General features: G+C 39.6%; 1 protein-coding gene across 2 annotated transcripts in view; it reads right to left on the reverse strand.

The window, feature by feature from the left end:
- SETD9 (SET domain containing 9) overlaps positions 1–5305 on the reverse strand; it is an 8622-nt gene extending 3317 nt beyond the window's left edge. Inside the window, exons 1-3 of one of the 2 annotated variants that reach the window (XM_010853497.1) lie at positions 5006–5305; positions 2912–3279; positions 708–831 (exon numbers count right to left, since the gene is read on the reverse strand). In XM_010853497.1, the coding sequence (XP_010851799.1) occupies positions 708–831; positions 2912–3279; positions 5006–5103 (590 nt within the window). In that variant the 5' untranslated portion in view covers positions 5104–5305. The remainder of the gene's footprint in view (positions 1–707; positions 832–2911; positions 3280–5005) is intronic. The other variant, XR_826450.1, reaches the window with a different exon arrangement.
- Between the last annotated feature and the right edge of the window lie 8681 nt (positions 5306–13986).

The following is a 13986-nucleotide window of genomic DNA, read 5'->3' on the forward strand; positions in this document are numbered from 1 at the left end:
CCCCCGCAACCCTCCAGCAACCATAAGCTCATTCTTGGAAGTCTGTGTTAAAAAAACTTATCTAATCAATTGGACAATTAACTAAATAGATTTTTTGGGGGGTCAATTTCCTAAATTGACTTTTTCAGAAGAGTTTAAGGTTCACAGCAAAACTGAGGAAAAGGTACAGATGTTTCTTAGGTAACCCCCATTCCCATACATGCACAGCCTGCCCAGTTTTCACCATCCCCAACCAGACTGGTATGTTTGCTTCAACTGATGAGCCTACACTGACACATCATAATCACTGCAGAGTCTATAGTTCGCCTTACAGCTCACTCTTGGTGGTGTACATTTTATGGGTTTGGATACCTGTATAACGAGAGATATCCATCATTAGGGTATCACAGAATATTTTCACTGTCCTAAAAATTCTCCATGCTCCACCTTTTGACCTCTCCTCACCTCCCCAGACTTTAGCACATGCCAATCATTTTATAGTCTCCACAGTTTTGCTTTTTCTAGAATGTTATATAGTTGGACTTTATATATTATGTAGCCTTTTCCAAATTGGCTTCTTTCACTTAGTAACACGCCTTTAAGTTTCCTCCATGTCTTGTTCTGGCTTGCTAAATAGATTTTTATTTAAAGTGCAAATGCCAGTGGTCAGAGTCATTGTGGTATGGTTCTGTCTCCTACAATTAAATTTGAACATGGTACCAACTTACCTATACACGACTTTTGATATTCCTTTGTCATTTCCATCAATGAGCACCCCATCTAGGCATCTAAAAATAAATGGGTTTCCAATGGACTGGAAAAAGATTGGCTCGTACTTCTGATATACTGTACCTAATATATAAGACAAACACATATTATAGCAAGCTATAAAAATCATAACCATCATGATAAAGGACCTTTCTCTGGCACATAAACAGAACATGGAAGAATTTGCTTTAATTTCTCTACCTTTTTCTAATGTTTCCATTCTCCAGTCTAGACTATCACATTCTCTTTGGCTACTTCCCTCATTAAAAAGTGCCCAATAGCAGAAGGAACACAGAACCAACTTGTCCACACAGTCAAATAAAATATGACTATTCTGGTTAACAAAAAATGTGAACATCACATTTTAGGCTCGGTTTCAAAGTTGTGTTTTTGTTTTTATTTTTTAAAAGAGTTCTGCTACTGCTACTGCTAAGTCACTTCAGTCGTGTCCAACTCTGTGCGACCCCATAGACAGCAGCCCACCAGGCTCCCCCGTCCCTGGGATTCTCCAGGCAAGAAACTGGAGTGGGTTGCCATTTCCTTCTCCAATGCATGAAAGTGAAAAAGTGAAAGTGAAGTCGCTCAGTCGTGTCCGACTCTTCGAAACCCCATGGACTCCAGCCTACCAGGCTCCTCCGTCCATGGGATTTTCCAGGCAAGAGTACTGGAGTGGGGTGCCATTGCCTTCTCCGAAAGAGTTCTATTTGACATCTATTAAAGAGACTTTTAAGAAATGTGTTTTACATTTCTTAGTTTATTTTTAATCAATTTTGTTATTGATTTTTATTATTTTGTTATTAATCAATTAGTGTAGATATATATGGGAATAGATGGGGCTGGCATTCAGGTTGTTTTCCCTTTCATTTGCAATGAAGGAAAGGAGAGAATATTTACACGGTGCTTCCTATGTTGCAGGCATGTTGAAAGTGAAGTTGCTCAGTCGTGTCCAACTCTTTGCCACCCCATGGGCGGTAAGCCTACCAGGCTCCTCCATCCATGGGATTTTTCAGGCAAGTGTACTTGAGTGGGCTGCCGTTTCCTTCTCCAGGGGATCTTCCCAACCCAGGAATCGAACCCAGGTCTCCTGCATTGCAGACAGACACTTTACCGTCTGAGCCAACAGGGAAGCCCTGTTAATCTATTTATTAAATTTATTTTAGTATTTATTTGTTTGTCGCTGGCTTGTTCTGTTTATTCTTTATGGAGTTAGGATAGTTGTGAAGGAGGAAACTGAGATGCCCCTGTTTAGGGACATAGAATTAAGAAGATAGTAGAATGACTTCTTAAAAAACAGGTCTTTTGGACATTCACACATATTTCTACTGCACCAAATAATACTTTTAACAAATAATATATTCTACTGAGCAGTCCAGTTAATGATCTTTTGCAAAGAAACTGCTTTACTTTTCAAGTTTAGAAATGGCAGGAAGATCTTTACTCAGTGATTTACAGATTTAAATTTAATCTTTATATTTTAATCCACATCATTTTTTACCTTTAATTATTATCTAACCCAAACTGACTTATTCTCTAGTAATTTCTAAGTAATCAGTCTTACAAAGTAGGCCATACTATACTTGCCTAAATTTAAATATTGATTAGAAAAATTTCCTTAAAAGAAAAATGCATTTATCTCAAAATGCTCCCAGATACTTTCTAATACATGAGATAATTTGCAAACAGTTAATTTCCAACTCAAGATTTACAAGTCCACGGAAATCATATCTGTAAGGAAGGACTACAGATGCAGACAGAGAGAATGGACTTGTGGATATGGCCGGGGAAGGAGAGGGCGGGACAAACTTAGCGAATAGCATTGGAACATATATATTACCATATGTGAAAAGATAGCGAGTGGAAAGCTGCTGTGTAACGCAGGGAGCTCAACCTGGTATTCTGTGACAACCCAGAGGCGTGGGGTAGGGGTGGTGGGAGGGAGGCTCCAGAGGGAGGGCACATATGTATACCTATGGCTGACTCAGGTTTTGTATGGCAGAAACCAACATGACACTGTAAAGCAATTATCTGCCAATTAAAAAAAGCCTGTGGAAATCCGTTTCCAATACAACCCCTTACTCTAAGGCTTATAGGGTTAGGTATTTTGTCGAACTTGTATTTATCCGTATATAAGAAACTCTTGGTCAAGTACTAATTATGTCATTACCGGGATACATAGATACAACCGCGCCTTTCCGTACCAATCCCTTAGTAACGAAGACACCTTTTCCAGCAGAAATCAATGAGCTAGGTGCTCGGGCAACACTGAAACCCAATGTCTTATAAAGAATTTCTTCTGGTGTAAAGGTATTTTGCTGCTGATGTCTGTATTCAAGCTGTTTCACCCTTGGATGCTGAACTGACAGTAGGTCTTGATATTTTGATTTAACAGGTTCTGGAAGCACAGTCAAGATATCTGATTGTTTACTGAAATCATTTACGAATAGAGCCTGGAAAACTTTCAGTAATGTTCCTAGGACATCTTCATCTGAGATAACTTTGTCTTTGGATTCTTCTGGAACATATCGCAGAGTCCTGAAAATGGGAAAAGTTTCTATTCACTACCCTTCAACTGATAAAAGCCAGACTGTCTTGATGTCATCAGGGTTACTGGCGTTTATGAAGATAATTCTCGTGTGTTTGAAGGGCATAAAACTAAGAAGTTTGGAAAAGAGTTTTGGGGGTTCAGTTCTAGTAACCTGACTCCCAACAATACTTACACAGGTCAACAACAGCTAATACTTATAAAAGGCCCATTCCATTCCAAATTCTACTGGGTCCTTAGTTTCATTATCCCATTTTTGCAGACAAGGAAACTCAGGCTCAGAGATGTTAGGGAACTTGCCCAACGTCCTAAAGGTGGTATACGGCAGAACAAGAAGCAGAAAACGGGCTGGTTTCCAGTACACCTAAAGCCATTATGTCTTCAAATTGCAGGGGCCCTTTTTACACGGGTGTAGCTTCAAAGACACATTTAACATTATATATATCGTCAGTCTCGCTCTGCTTCTGGTGCAATGGCAACCCACTCCAGTACTCTAGCTTGGAAAATCCCATGGATGGAAGAGCCTGGTAGGCTGCCGTCCATAGGGTCGCTAAGAGTCGGACACGACTGAGCGACTTCACTTTCACTTTTCACTTTCATGCATTGGAGAAGGAAATGGCAACCCACTCGTGTTCTTGCCTGGAGAATCCCAGGAACAGGGGAGCCTGGTGGGCTGCCGTCTATGGGGTCGCACAGAGTCGGACACGACTGAAGCGACTTAGCTGCAGCAGCAGCTTCAAAGACACATTTAACATTATAAATGTCGTCAGTCTTTCTCAGGAGTACTTTAATGATCCCTTTTTAAGTATTATTTTACTTCTTGTTTTACTTACAAGGAACCAATTTCCACCTCAGTTTGATAGTAGTAATGATGCATCTGAATTCACGTTTCTGTAGTACGAAACTGGGAGAGCTCTTTGGCTATTCACCAGCCTTCAACCGAGCTAGTCTGCCTATTTAAGTGAGCATCACGTTAACTTCTTCCAAGCAGGCAATTTACTAAAGCCACTATTAACACTGATCCTACGGCCTTGACTCAGCTAGATGGCCTTCTTTAGGCGCTGAATCCGTATTCTAAATCCAATACTCCGACTTGCTTTTAGTGGCTTTTTGCTCGTTTTTATACATCAGCTACTCCAAGCTGTTACCCTCACAGCAGAGCTGCGTTGTTTTCTCCGTACAACTCTGTAGAGCTGTAAAAATGAACTACGGTTTGGCTTTTCTAAGGCACTTCAAGCTCCTAACTTTGCCTTGATAGAAGGCCACGCACCTTCACGCCTTGCAAGTTATTTCCGTTTTTCAAAAGTTCCTATTTTTTGCCCAAACACAAGCACCCAACCTCTGCAGGCACTTAGACTTAAAACTCAGGCCAACGCCCGCGGGCAACAAGGCCTGAAGCCCTCGCAGCGCCGGGAACGATGGGAAATACGCCTTAGGCCCCGCCCACCTAAAAGCCCCGTGCTGTCTTCGGGCCCCCAGCAGGCCTGACTCAGCCAGCCACCGCCTCGCCCACCTGGGGCCTTGCCCACTTCGAGCCCCGCCCACTCAGGTCCCGCCCGCCTCAGGCCCGTAGGCCGTCTTAGGCTCCGCCTGCTTGAGGCTCCACTCGCCTAAGGCTCCGCCCGCCTCGGTCAGCCAGCGTTAAGTCCTGTGGGTCGAGGTGGCGGCGCTGGGAGGTAGGAAAACGGCCTGGGTCGAGCCGCCTCGCCCTCTCACCTCGGGTTGTGGCTTAGGTTCAGCGCGATCCAGGGTACGAAGCGGTACCTGTAACGGCGCCATCGCTGCCAGAGGCCCCGCATCAGGCGGCCCGGCATGGCTGTACCGTGGCGCCTGGACAAGGACGGCGCGGGAGAGGTGGGTCGCGGTCTCGGGCCCGCCCCGACCGAGGAGGAGCGGAGGCCGCGCCGTCCCGCCCCTTCGTGGTCTCAGCCCTCTTCGCTCCGCTTGGCTGTCCTGGTGCCCCTTGGCTCCAGTTGCCGCTTCTCCGTGCCTCCGCTTTATTGATGCCAGCTCGCTGAAACAGAGGTTCGTAGAGCTGTAGGAGGGCCCCTTATTTCCTTTTCCTTTCTCCATTCGCTCGTGTATTTTCACACACGAGACTAACTCAGTCATCTTCAGATCAGCAGATGGTCATTAAGAAATAGATATATTGCCGTTTCCTCAGAATGAAAAGTCTGCTTTCCAGGAATTCTTTGCCTCAAAGTGAGGGTGAATCCTAACCTAAAAGTCTAAATCGAACTAGTCAGATCTAGTGAAAATTCAGGGAAATTCAAGTAGCCTTACGACTAACTTGCTGTATTCCAAATAGTAATAAAAAGAAAAAAAAATACGTCGAAGTTTCTTTTTCACCCTATTGTAATAGGGTAATTGGCAAACTCCGGAGGCTCTGCTGGCAGGTGTTGTGTTTGGTAAATTGACACCCTCCAGAGTTAACCTGATTTGCTAAATGGAGACAATTCAGTTCCAGGATGTGTAACAAATGGCATTCAGAGAGTAACTTTAAGGTCTCTAGACTTAAAAGGAACCAAAAAGAACTGGTTGACTTCTTACCTGTAGTGATATACTTATCTTTAAAAGCAAAAAAGCAGTTTTTATATACATTTCCAGTGCTTTGAAATTTGTTATCGTAGGTTTAATCATGGAGGTGTACACCGAGTACAAAGCACCATTTTGCCCAGACCTTATTTATTTATTTACTTTTTTGAATTATAGTTGACATACATTATATTCGTTTCAAGTGTGCAATATAATGATGTGATATTTATATGTATCGCCACCATACTATAGTTAACATCTGTCACCATATATAGAACATTTTTTTCCTGTCATGAGAACTTTTAAGATGTACTCTTACTGACTTTGAAATGTGCAGTACAGTTTTATTAACCGTCATCTGCTTGCTGTACATTACATCCCCGTGACTTCTGTTTCTATGAGCTTGTGTTTTTGTTTTCAGTTCTTTTTTGATTCCACATATAGGTTAGAATATACGCTACTTGTCTGTCTCTGTTTTATCTCACTTAATAATACCTTTAGGGTTCATCCAGTTGTTGCAAATGGCAAAGTTTCATATTTCTCTTATGGTTGAGTAGTAGTCATTGTGTGTGTGTGTGTATTTACTGCATCTTCTTTATCCGTTCATCTATTGATGGGCGCTTAGGTTGTTTCAATAATAATGCTGCAGTGAATGTGGTGCAGATAACTTTTTGAGATTATGATTTGGTTTCCTTTGGAAACAACCAGAAGTGGAATTGTTGGATCATATGGTAGTTCTAATTTTAATTTTTTTGAGGAACAGCCATACTGTTTTCCATAGTGACTGCATGGATTTACATTCTCACAAACAGTGCACAAGGGTTTGCCTTTCTCTACGTCCTTCAGTTCAGTTCAGTTCAGTCTCAGTCGTGTCCGACTCTTTGCGTCCCCATGAATTGCAGCACGCCAGGCCTCCCTGTCCATCACCATCTCCTGGAGTTCACTCAGACTTACCAACACTTGTTTTCGGCTGTCTTTTTTATAATAGACATTCTGACAGATGCAAGGTGATAACTCATTGTGATTTTGATCTGTGCTTCCCTGATTACTTGGTGGTGTTAGCATCTTTGCATGTACCTGTTAGCTATTTAGATATCTTCTTTGGAAAATTGTTCAGATCTTTAGCCCATTTTAAAAATCAGATTGTTTTGCTGCTTTGATTTGTATGAGTTGGAGAATTCCATGGACTATAGAGACCATGGGGTCACAAAGAGTGGGACATGACTGAGTGACTTTCACTTCACTTTATATATTTTTTTGGACAATACCCCCCTTATCAGATTTGTGGTTTGCAGATCTTTTTTCCCACTCAGAAGCTTGCCTTTTCACTTTGCTGATGGTTTTCTTTGCTGTACAGAAGCTTTTTAGTTTGATGTAGTTGCACTTTTTTATTTTTGCTTTTGTTGCCTTTTCTTTTGATGTCAAATCCAAAAAATCATTGGTAAGAATGAACTTACTGCCTGTGTTTTGTTTGAGGAGTTTTATGATTTCAGGTCTTATACATTCAAGTCTTTAATCTATTTTGAGTTAATTTTTGTGTATACTGTAAATCGGTAGTCTAGTTTCATTCTTTTTCATGTGGCTGTCTAGTTTTCCCAAGATCGTTTATAGAAGATATATCCTTTCTCCCTTGTGTATTCTTCTCTCCTTTCTTGTGAATTTATTGTTGTAAATTTATTCATGTGCATGGCTTTATTTCTGGGCTCTCTGTTATGTTTTTTTGATCTGTGTGTCTATTTTTATGCCAGTGTCATTCTGTTTTAATTACTATAGCTTTGTAATATTTGATAACAGGCAGCATGCTGCATCCTGCTTTGCTCTTCTTCAATACTGCTTTGGTCATTTGGGATTTTTTGTGGTTCTATACAAGTTTAAGAATTGTTCTGTTTCTGTGAGAAATGCCTTTGGGAAGTTGATTGCATTGACAGGGATTGCACTGAATCTGTAGATTGCTTTGGGTGATATGGGCATTTTAACAATATTAAGACTTCTAATCCATGAGCATGAAATGTCTTTCCATCTATTTGTGTTTTCTTCAGTTTATTTCTTTAATGTCTTGTAGTTTTCACTGTCTAGGTCTTTTGCCTCCTTGGTTAAATTTATTCCTAATTTTTTTTTTTGGATGCATTTGTAAATGTGGTTGTTTTTTAATTTGTCTTTCTCCTTGTTCTTTATTAGTATATAGAGATGCAACAGATTTTTGCATGTTGAAATTGTTCCCCACAAGTTTACTGAATTTATTAATTTAACAGTTTTTTGGTGGAGTCTTTAGAGTTTCTTATATTTTGTGTATTCAGTTTCTTTTATTTATTAAAGATATATTTTGGAATCTCCCCTTAGTTTGTAAAAGTATACTTCATTCTTCTGTCTGTTTCTAAGGTTTCACCTTCAAGTTTAATATTTACTGTAGTTTTCTGGTAGGTATAATTTATAGAGTTTAAAAAGTTCTCTTCTGTTTTTTATTTGTCAAGAATTTTTGTCTGAAGTTTTAAATGAATGGTGAATATCAAATACTTTTCTTTGCTATTTATTGAGATGATCACATAATTTTTCTCTGTTCTCCCATAAACGTAGTAAATTATAATATTGTTGTTGTTTAGTCAGTCAGTCGTGTCCAATTCTTTGCAATCCATGCACTGTAGCCCTCCATGGGATTTCCCAGGCAAGAATACTGGAGTGGGTTTACATTTCCTTCTCCAGGGATCTTTCCCACCCGGGGATCAAACTCAGATCTCCTGTGTTACAGGCAGATTCTATACTGCTGGGCCACTGGGGAAGCCACACTGTCAAATGTTGCACCATCCTTGGATTCCGGAGATGACACTACTCAGTTGTGAATGACACTTTTGTCACACTCTGTCATTTAAAATATTTATTTATTTATTGGTTTATATATTTTTGGCTGTGCTGAGTCTTTATTGCGGCACGCAGGCTTTCTCTAGTTGGAGAGAGCAGGGGCTCCTCTTCCTTGTAGTAGGCAGGCTTCTCATTGCAGTGGCTTCTCTTGGGGCACACAGGTTCTAGGCACTGGGCCTCAGAAGTTGCAGCACGTGGGCTCAGTAGTTCGGGCGCCCAGGTTCTAGAGGGCAGGCTCAGTAGTTCCGGCGCATGGGCTTAGTTGCTCCGCAGCACGTGGAATCTTTCCTAACCAGGAATCAAATGCACATTGGCAGGTGGATTCTTTTTTCAGTTTCATGGCTTGTTTGTAGTTTTATTTCAGATTTTGGTATTAGGCTTATGCTGACCTCCTGAAATGAGTTCAGAAGTGTTCCTTTCTCCTCTACTTTCTACAAAAAAAAAAAATAACTATCAGATTGGTGTTTCCTTTATTGAATGTTAATAGAATTCACCACTGAAACCATGGGCTTCTAGTTTTCTTTGATAACGAATTGAGTTTCTTTTGAAGATTGTAGGGCTATTCAGAATTTCTCTTTCATCTTAAGTTTGATAAGTTGTATTTTTCATGGAATTTGTTCATGTCATCTAAGTCATCAAATTTGGTAGTATAAAGTTGTCCGTAAATATAATCTTACTGTCTTTTTAATGTCTATATGATCTGTAGTGATAAATTCATTCATAATTTTGGTGATTTGTGTTTTCTTTTTTCCTTCATCATTGTAACTGGAAGTTTATGGATCTTTTCAAAGAATTAGCTTCTGATTTTATTAATTTTCGCTGTTGTTTGTCTATTTTCTATTTTGTTCATTTTATTATTTTATATATCCTCCTCACTTTGCGTTTATTTTGCCCTTATTTTTCCAGCTTCTTGAGGTAGACCTTTGGCATCAGTGTTTTTAGACCTTTTTTCTTTTCTAATGTATGCATCTAAAGTTAAAAATTTCCTTCCAAGCATTATGTTAGCTGAGTCCTGGGAATTTTGATATATTGTATTTTCATTAGCATTCAGTATAAAATATTTTTTAAATTTCCCTTGTGATTTCTTTTTTGATTCATGATTTAGATGTCTTTTTAATTTCTAAATATTTGGGATTTCCCTAGATATGTTACTGTAATTGGTTTTTAATTTTTTTGTCATTAGAGAATAAGTATGTTTTCAGTTCTTTTAAATTTATTAACTTGTCTTATGTCCCAGAATATGCTCTCTCTTGGCGAATATACCAAATGCTGTTGAAAAGAGTATATGCTTTATAGCTTTTTGGTTTAAAATTCTATAAATATTAGGTCATAGTGGCTGCTATTGTCCTTTAGATCATCCGTGTCTTTAATGATTTACATAAAATTTTAAATACAGATAAATGAGAAACAACAGACTGCCAGACAATTTTCTAATATAAAATATATGATGATCAAAAGATTAGTATTGGCAGGCATGGAGATGTGCGGTTATCCAAAACTGCCCTCTTCTCTCTGATTCTTTACCCCTGCTTCCTATTGTTTTCAGTCTCTTGAAATACTCTACCCAGTTAAAGATATGTGTGCTGTGTTTTTTCATTTAAAGCCCATTTATGCTGTTAATCACAAAAATACCATGTAGGAAAGATAAAGTTTATTATTAATATCCTAAAAATCCACAAATAGTGCATGTGTCCCTAAATGGATTCTAACTTCAAGAATTAGTTCAGAATGAGATTTCAACAGATAATCCATTGAGCACCTGCTGCATCTGAAGCTCTAGTGTAGAAGACAGATACTAAACACATAAATAATATCAGAGAGTGATGAGTGCCCTGGAGAAAATGAGGTAGAGTCCTGAGAAGAGAGTGGGATGGAGGACTTCGTGTGTGTCGTCTGTTTCCTCCTGGGACTTCACTCTCTTTATAAAGGTCACTTGGGGGTGGGAACTGGTGTAGCAACATTGGATAGGGTAGTGGCATGTATGACTGAGACCTAAATGACAAGAAGACGCAAAACTTGGGAAGATCTGTGGGGAGAGTCTCTGGATAGGAAATGCAAAGGCAATGAGATGGGTAGGAGCTTGCTATGTTCAAGCAGGGAAAAGAGGGCCACGTGGCTGGAACATGATAGTAAAGGAGACGGGAAGGATGACGTCAGGGAAGAGGCCAAACCATGTGGGGCATTGCAGGTTCAGGGAAGGATTTGAGTTCTTAGTGCAGTGGGAAGTCTTTGGAGGGTTATGAGCAGAGAAGTAATAGGATTTGATTCTTGTTTTTAAAAGACCAGTTTGAGTATTTTATGGATAATAGGTGGGCTGTCACCATACATGGAAGGTTAATTAGAAGGCTAATATGAAGGCTCAGGTGAGAGATAATGATAGTTTAGACTAAGTGGTAGCTATGGAGATGTAGAGAGTGAATGGATTAGGACTATATTTTGGAGGAGCTGACGGGACTTGCTCATGAATGGATGTGGGAGGGTGAAGTTTTAAAATACCTGTGAGAAATGTCAAGTAACTAGTTGAATATCCACACCTGGAGCCATAATCAGAGATAAAATTAAGAGTCTTTAGCCAGAAGACTTGAAGAAGAGATGGCAAAGAATGTAGATAGAGCAGCAACCATGAGTTTTGCAAGATATAGGCCTGTGATGACTTGATCAAAAGCAGTTTTGGGAAGTTTGAGTGTGTTGAGAAAATGTGAGGTGAAGTAGGAAAAACAAATGTATACAACTCTTTCAGTGAGTTTACGAAAAGGGACGCCAGGAAATAGGGCCAAAGGTGAAGAGAACTTTTGTAAGATGAAAGATCCTATAGTGTCCTTGTGTGCTGATGAGAATGATCCAACAGAACGAAAGAAATTGATAGAGATGTATGACTAATTTCCAGAATAAAGTTCTTGAGAAGGTGGGAGCTGATTCAGAGGGTAAGTAGAGAGGTCCTTTGACAGGAGCATGGACGCATCTTCATCTGAAGCAAGACAGAAGGCAGAGATTATGGGCTCAGTGGAAGGTGTGTTAGGGGATTTGGTTGGAGAAAGTTGAGGGCTAAATTGTGATGGTTTCTAGTTTCTCATTGACCTATGAGGCAAGATCTTCACTGAGAATAGTTACAGTAGGGTAATATTGGAATTTTGAAATGAGAAGATAAGATTTAAAATAGCCCAGAATTAGAAAGCCAGTCTTACAGGGAAATGCAGGAGGGAATTACTGAACCATTTAAAATAAACCCACCAATGTTTTTCTGCTCTTGGACAAGAAAAGAGGGGTTCTCTTTCCACCTTCAGAGGGAGTTAAAATTACTCTGTTTGTAGTAAGTGATGAAAAGATTGAGTTTATGTTGACAAACTAGCAGATAGTCAAACCTTTTATGAATGCCTGGCAGTTTATCCACTTAATATTTTTTTATGGTCAGGATCAGTAAATAACTTAGAGCTTTGACTGTATCCAAGAAAGAACTGTTTTTCAAATTGTTGGAGGACAAGCTTATTTTGCATGAGTCCTTATTTCACAGTTCTTTGCTGGAAGAGAGTTGATGTTTAAAGTTGGTGGATATTCTGGAGCCTACTTGAATAGCTACATCATCTAATGTGGGTAACATAACTGGCAAATATTTATTCACTGATAACTGTGTGCCTATACATCCAATATTATGGTCTAGTTGGAAAAACATAATTATAAATATTAAATAATAGTTACCACAGAATTTGAGTATGAGTTACTGGAGTAAAGGAGTGTTTCAAAGAGAAGTAGATAGACGAGAGGTAGAAAGGAAGGGAAGGCATAAACCAGCAGTTCTCTAAGTCCTGCCTAGTGACACAGGGGTCTCTACGACCATTTTAGAGATCTGCAAGGTCAAAACTATATTCGTAATAGTACTCAGAGGTTAATGTCTTTATTCTCATTCCCCCACAAGGGTACAGTGGAGTTTTCTAGGGGTCACGTGATACATGGTGAGACAGATTGAATGCAGAAGTAGGTATGAGTATCCAGCCATCTTTTATAAAGCCAGAAATAAAATAGATTTGCAAAAATATTAAAATACCATTCTTTTCACTATTTGGGGGAATTTAGCTATTTTTCAAAAAGATACGTTATACATATTATAATAGATTTTTTAATTGTTATTTTTAATGAATAAGTAAAGTTTATCAGTTTTAATATGATACACTAAATATCAATAGATATAGCTCCTTGGGGATTCTCAGTAAAATTTAAAGGATAATGGGGTCTGAAGACAAAAATGATCAAGAATTGAGTGTTACAGCCACATATTATAATGCAGATTTTTAAAAGGAAAGTTGTGACAAGGCGTTTTATTAACTTCAGATATTGAAGTTAATGTCAGTTCTGTGAATGACAGTAGTATATTGCATATTGATAAAATTAGACACAAAGTATTTTGAAGTCATTTTGTGCTTTAGGATCTAAAATACTGTGTGAAATAATTATCATGAAAGTGGTTTTCCCAGGGCGAGGCCTATCCAGATGTGTTGACCCCTGCAACTTCCCCAAATGGCGAAAACTCAGCTGGATAATTTGTGGTAGTGAAGGACTGTGTTCATACTTTCCCTTGGAAAAAAGAAAGTAAAAGAAAAGAAAATACTGCATGAAAAGGAGAAAAAAAATGGTCTCTGTTAGTTTGTGAATTAGCAAAACTCACCTCTTTCTCCAGGCTTCCCAGGTGGCACTAGTGGTAAAGAACCCGTCTGCCAGTGTAGGTAGCCGTAAGAGAATCAGGTTTAAACCCTGAGTTGGGAAGATCCCCTGGAGAAGGGCATGGCAACCCACTCCATTATTCTTGCCCAGAAAATCCCATGGACAGAGGAACCTGGCAGAGTGCAGTCTGTAGGGTCGCAGAGTTGGGTACAACTGAGCATGCTTGCACACAACTGAGCACGCACGCACAACCACCTCTTTCCCCAACCACTTTGCTGCCATCTAGTTTGAGAGCCATTGGCATGAGCAAAAGTGCAGAAGTGGGAATGAATACTGTGGGGTCTACTCAGAATAAAAATTTCCATTAGATGTAGTAGGAAATGAAATAGGCAGAGTAAGATCAGACCATGATGAAATCGTGAGATAGGCAGTAGGTAGTCATTGAAGGTTCTTAAGCAGAGCACTAGCATGTGGGACTAGTTTGAGAAGCTCAGAGGAACAGTGGTTGGCAGCTGGGTGAGAGTCTACCAAGAGCAGGTGGTCTTGAGAACAGGAAACCAGGAAAGAAGGCATCATGTGTCTTTTTAAAGCCTTTCTTTGGTTGTAACTGTTAACGCTTGTCTCAAGGGGATGGCAGAATAGTATTGTTC

Source organism: Bison bison, unplaced genomic scaffold (genome assembly GCF_000754665.1).
Source record: "Bison bison bison isolate TAMUID 2011002044 unplaced genomic scaffold, Bison_UMD1.0 scf7180017864328, whole genome shotgun sequence".
Taxonomy (NCBI): domain Eukaryota; kingdom Metazoa; phylum Chordata; class Mammalia; order Artiodactyla; family Bovidae; genus Bison; species Bison bison.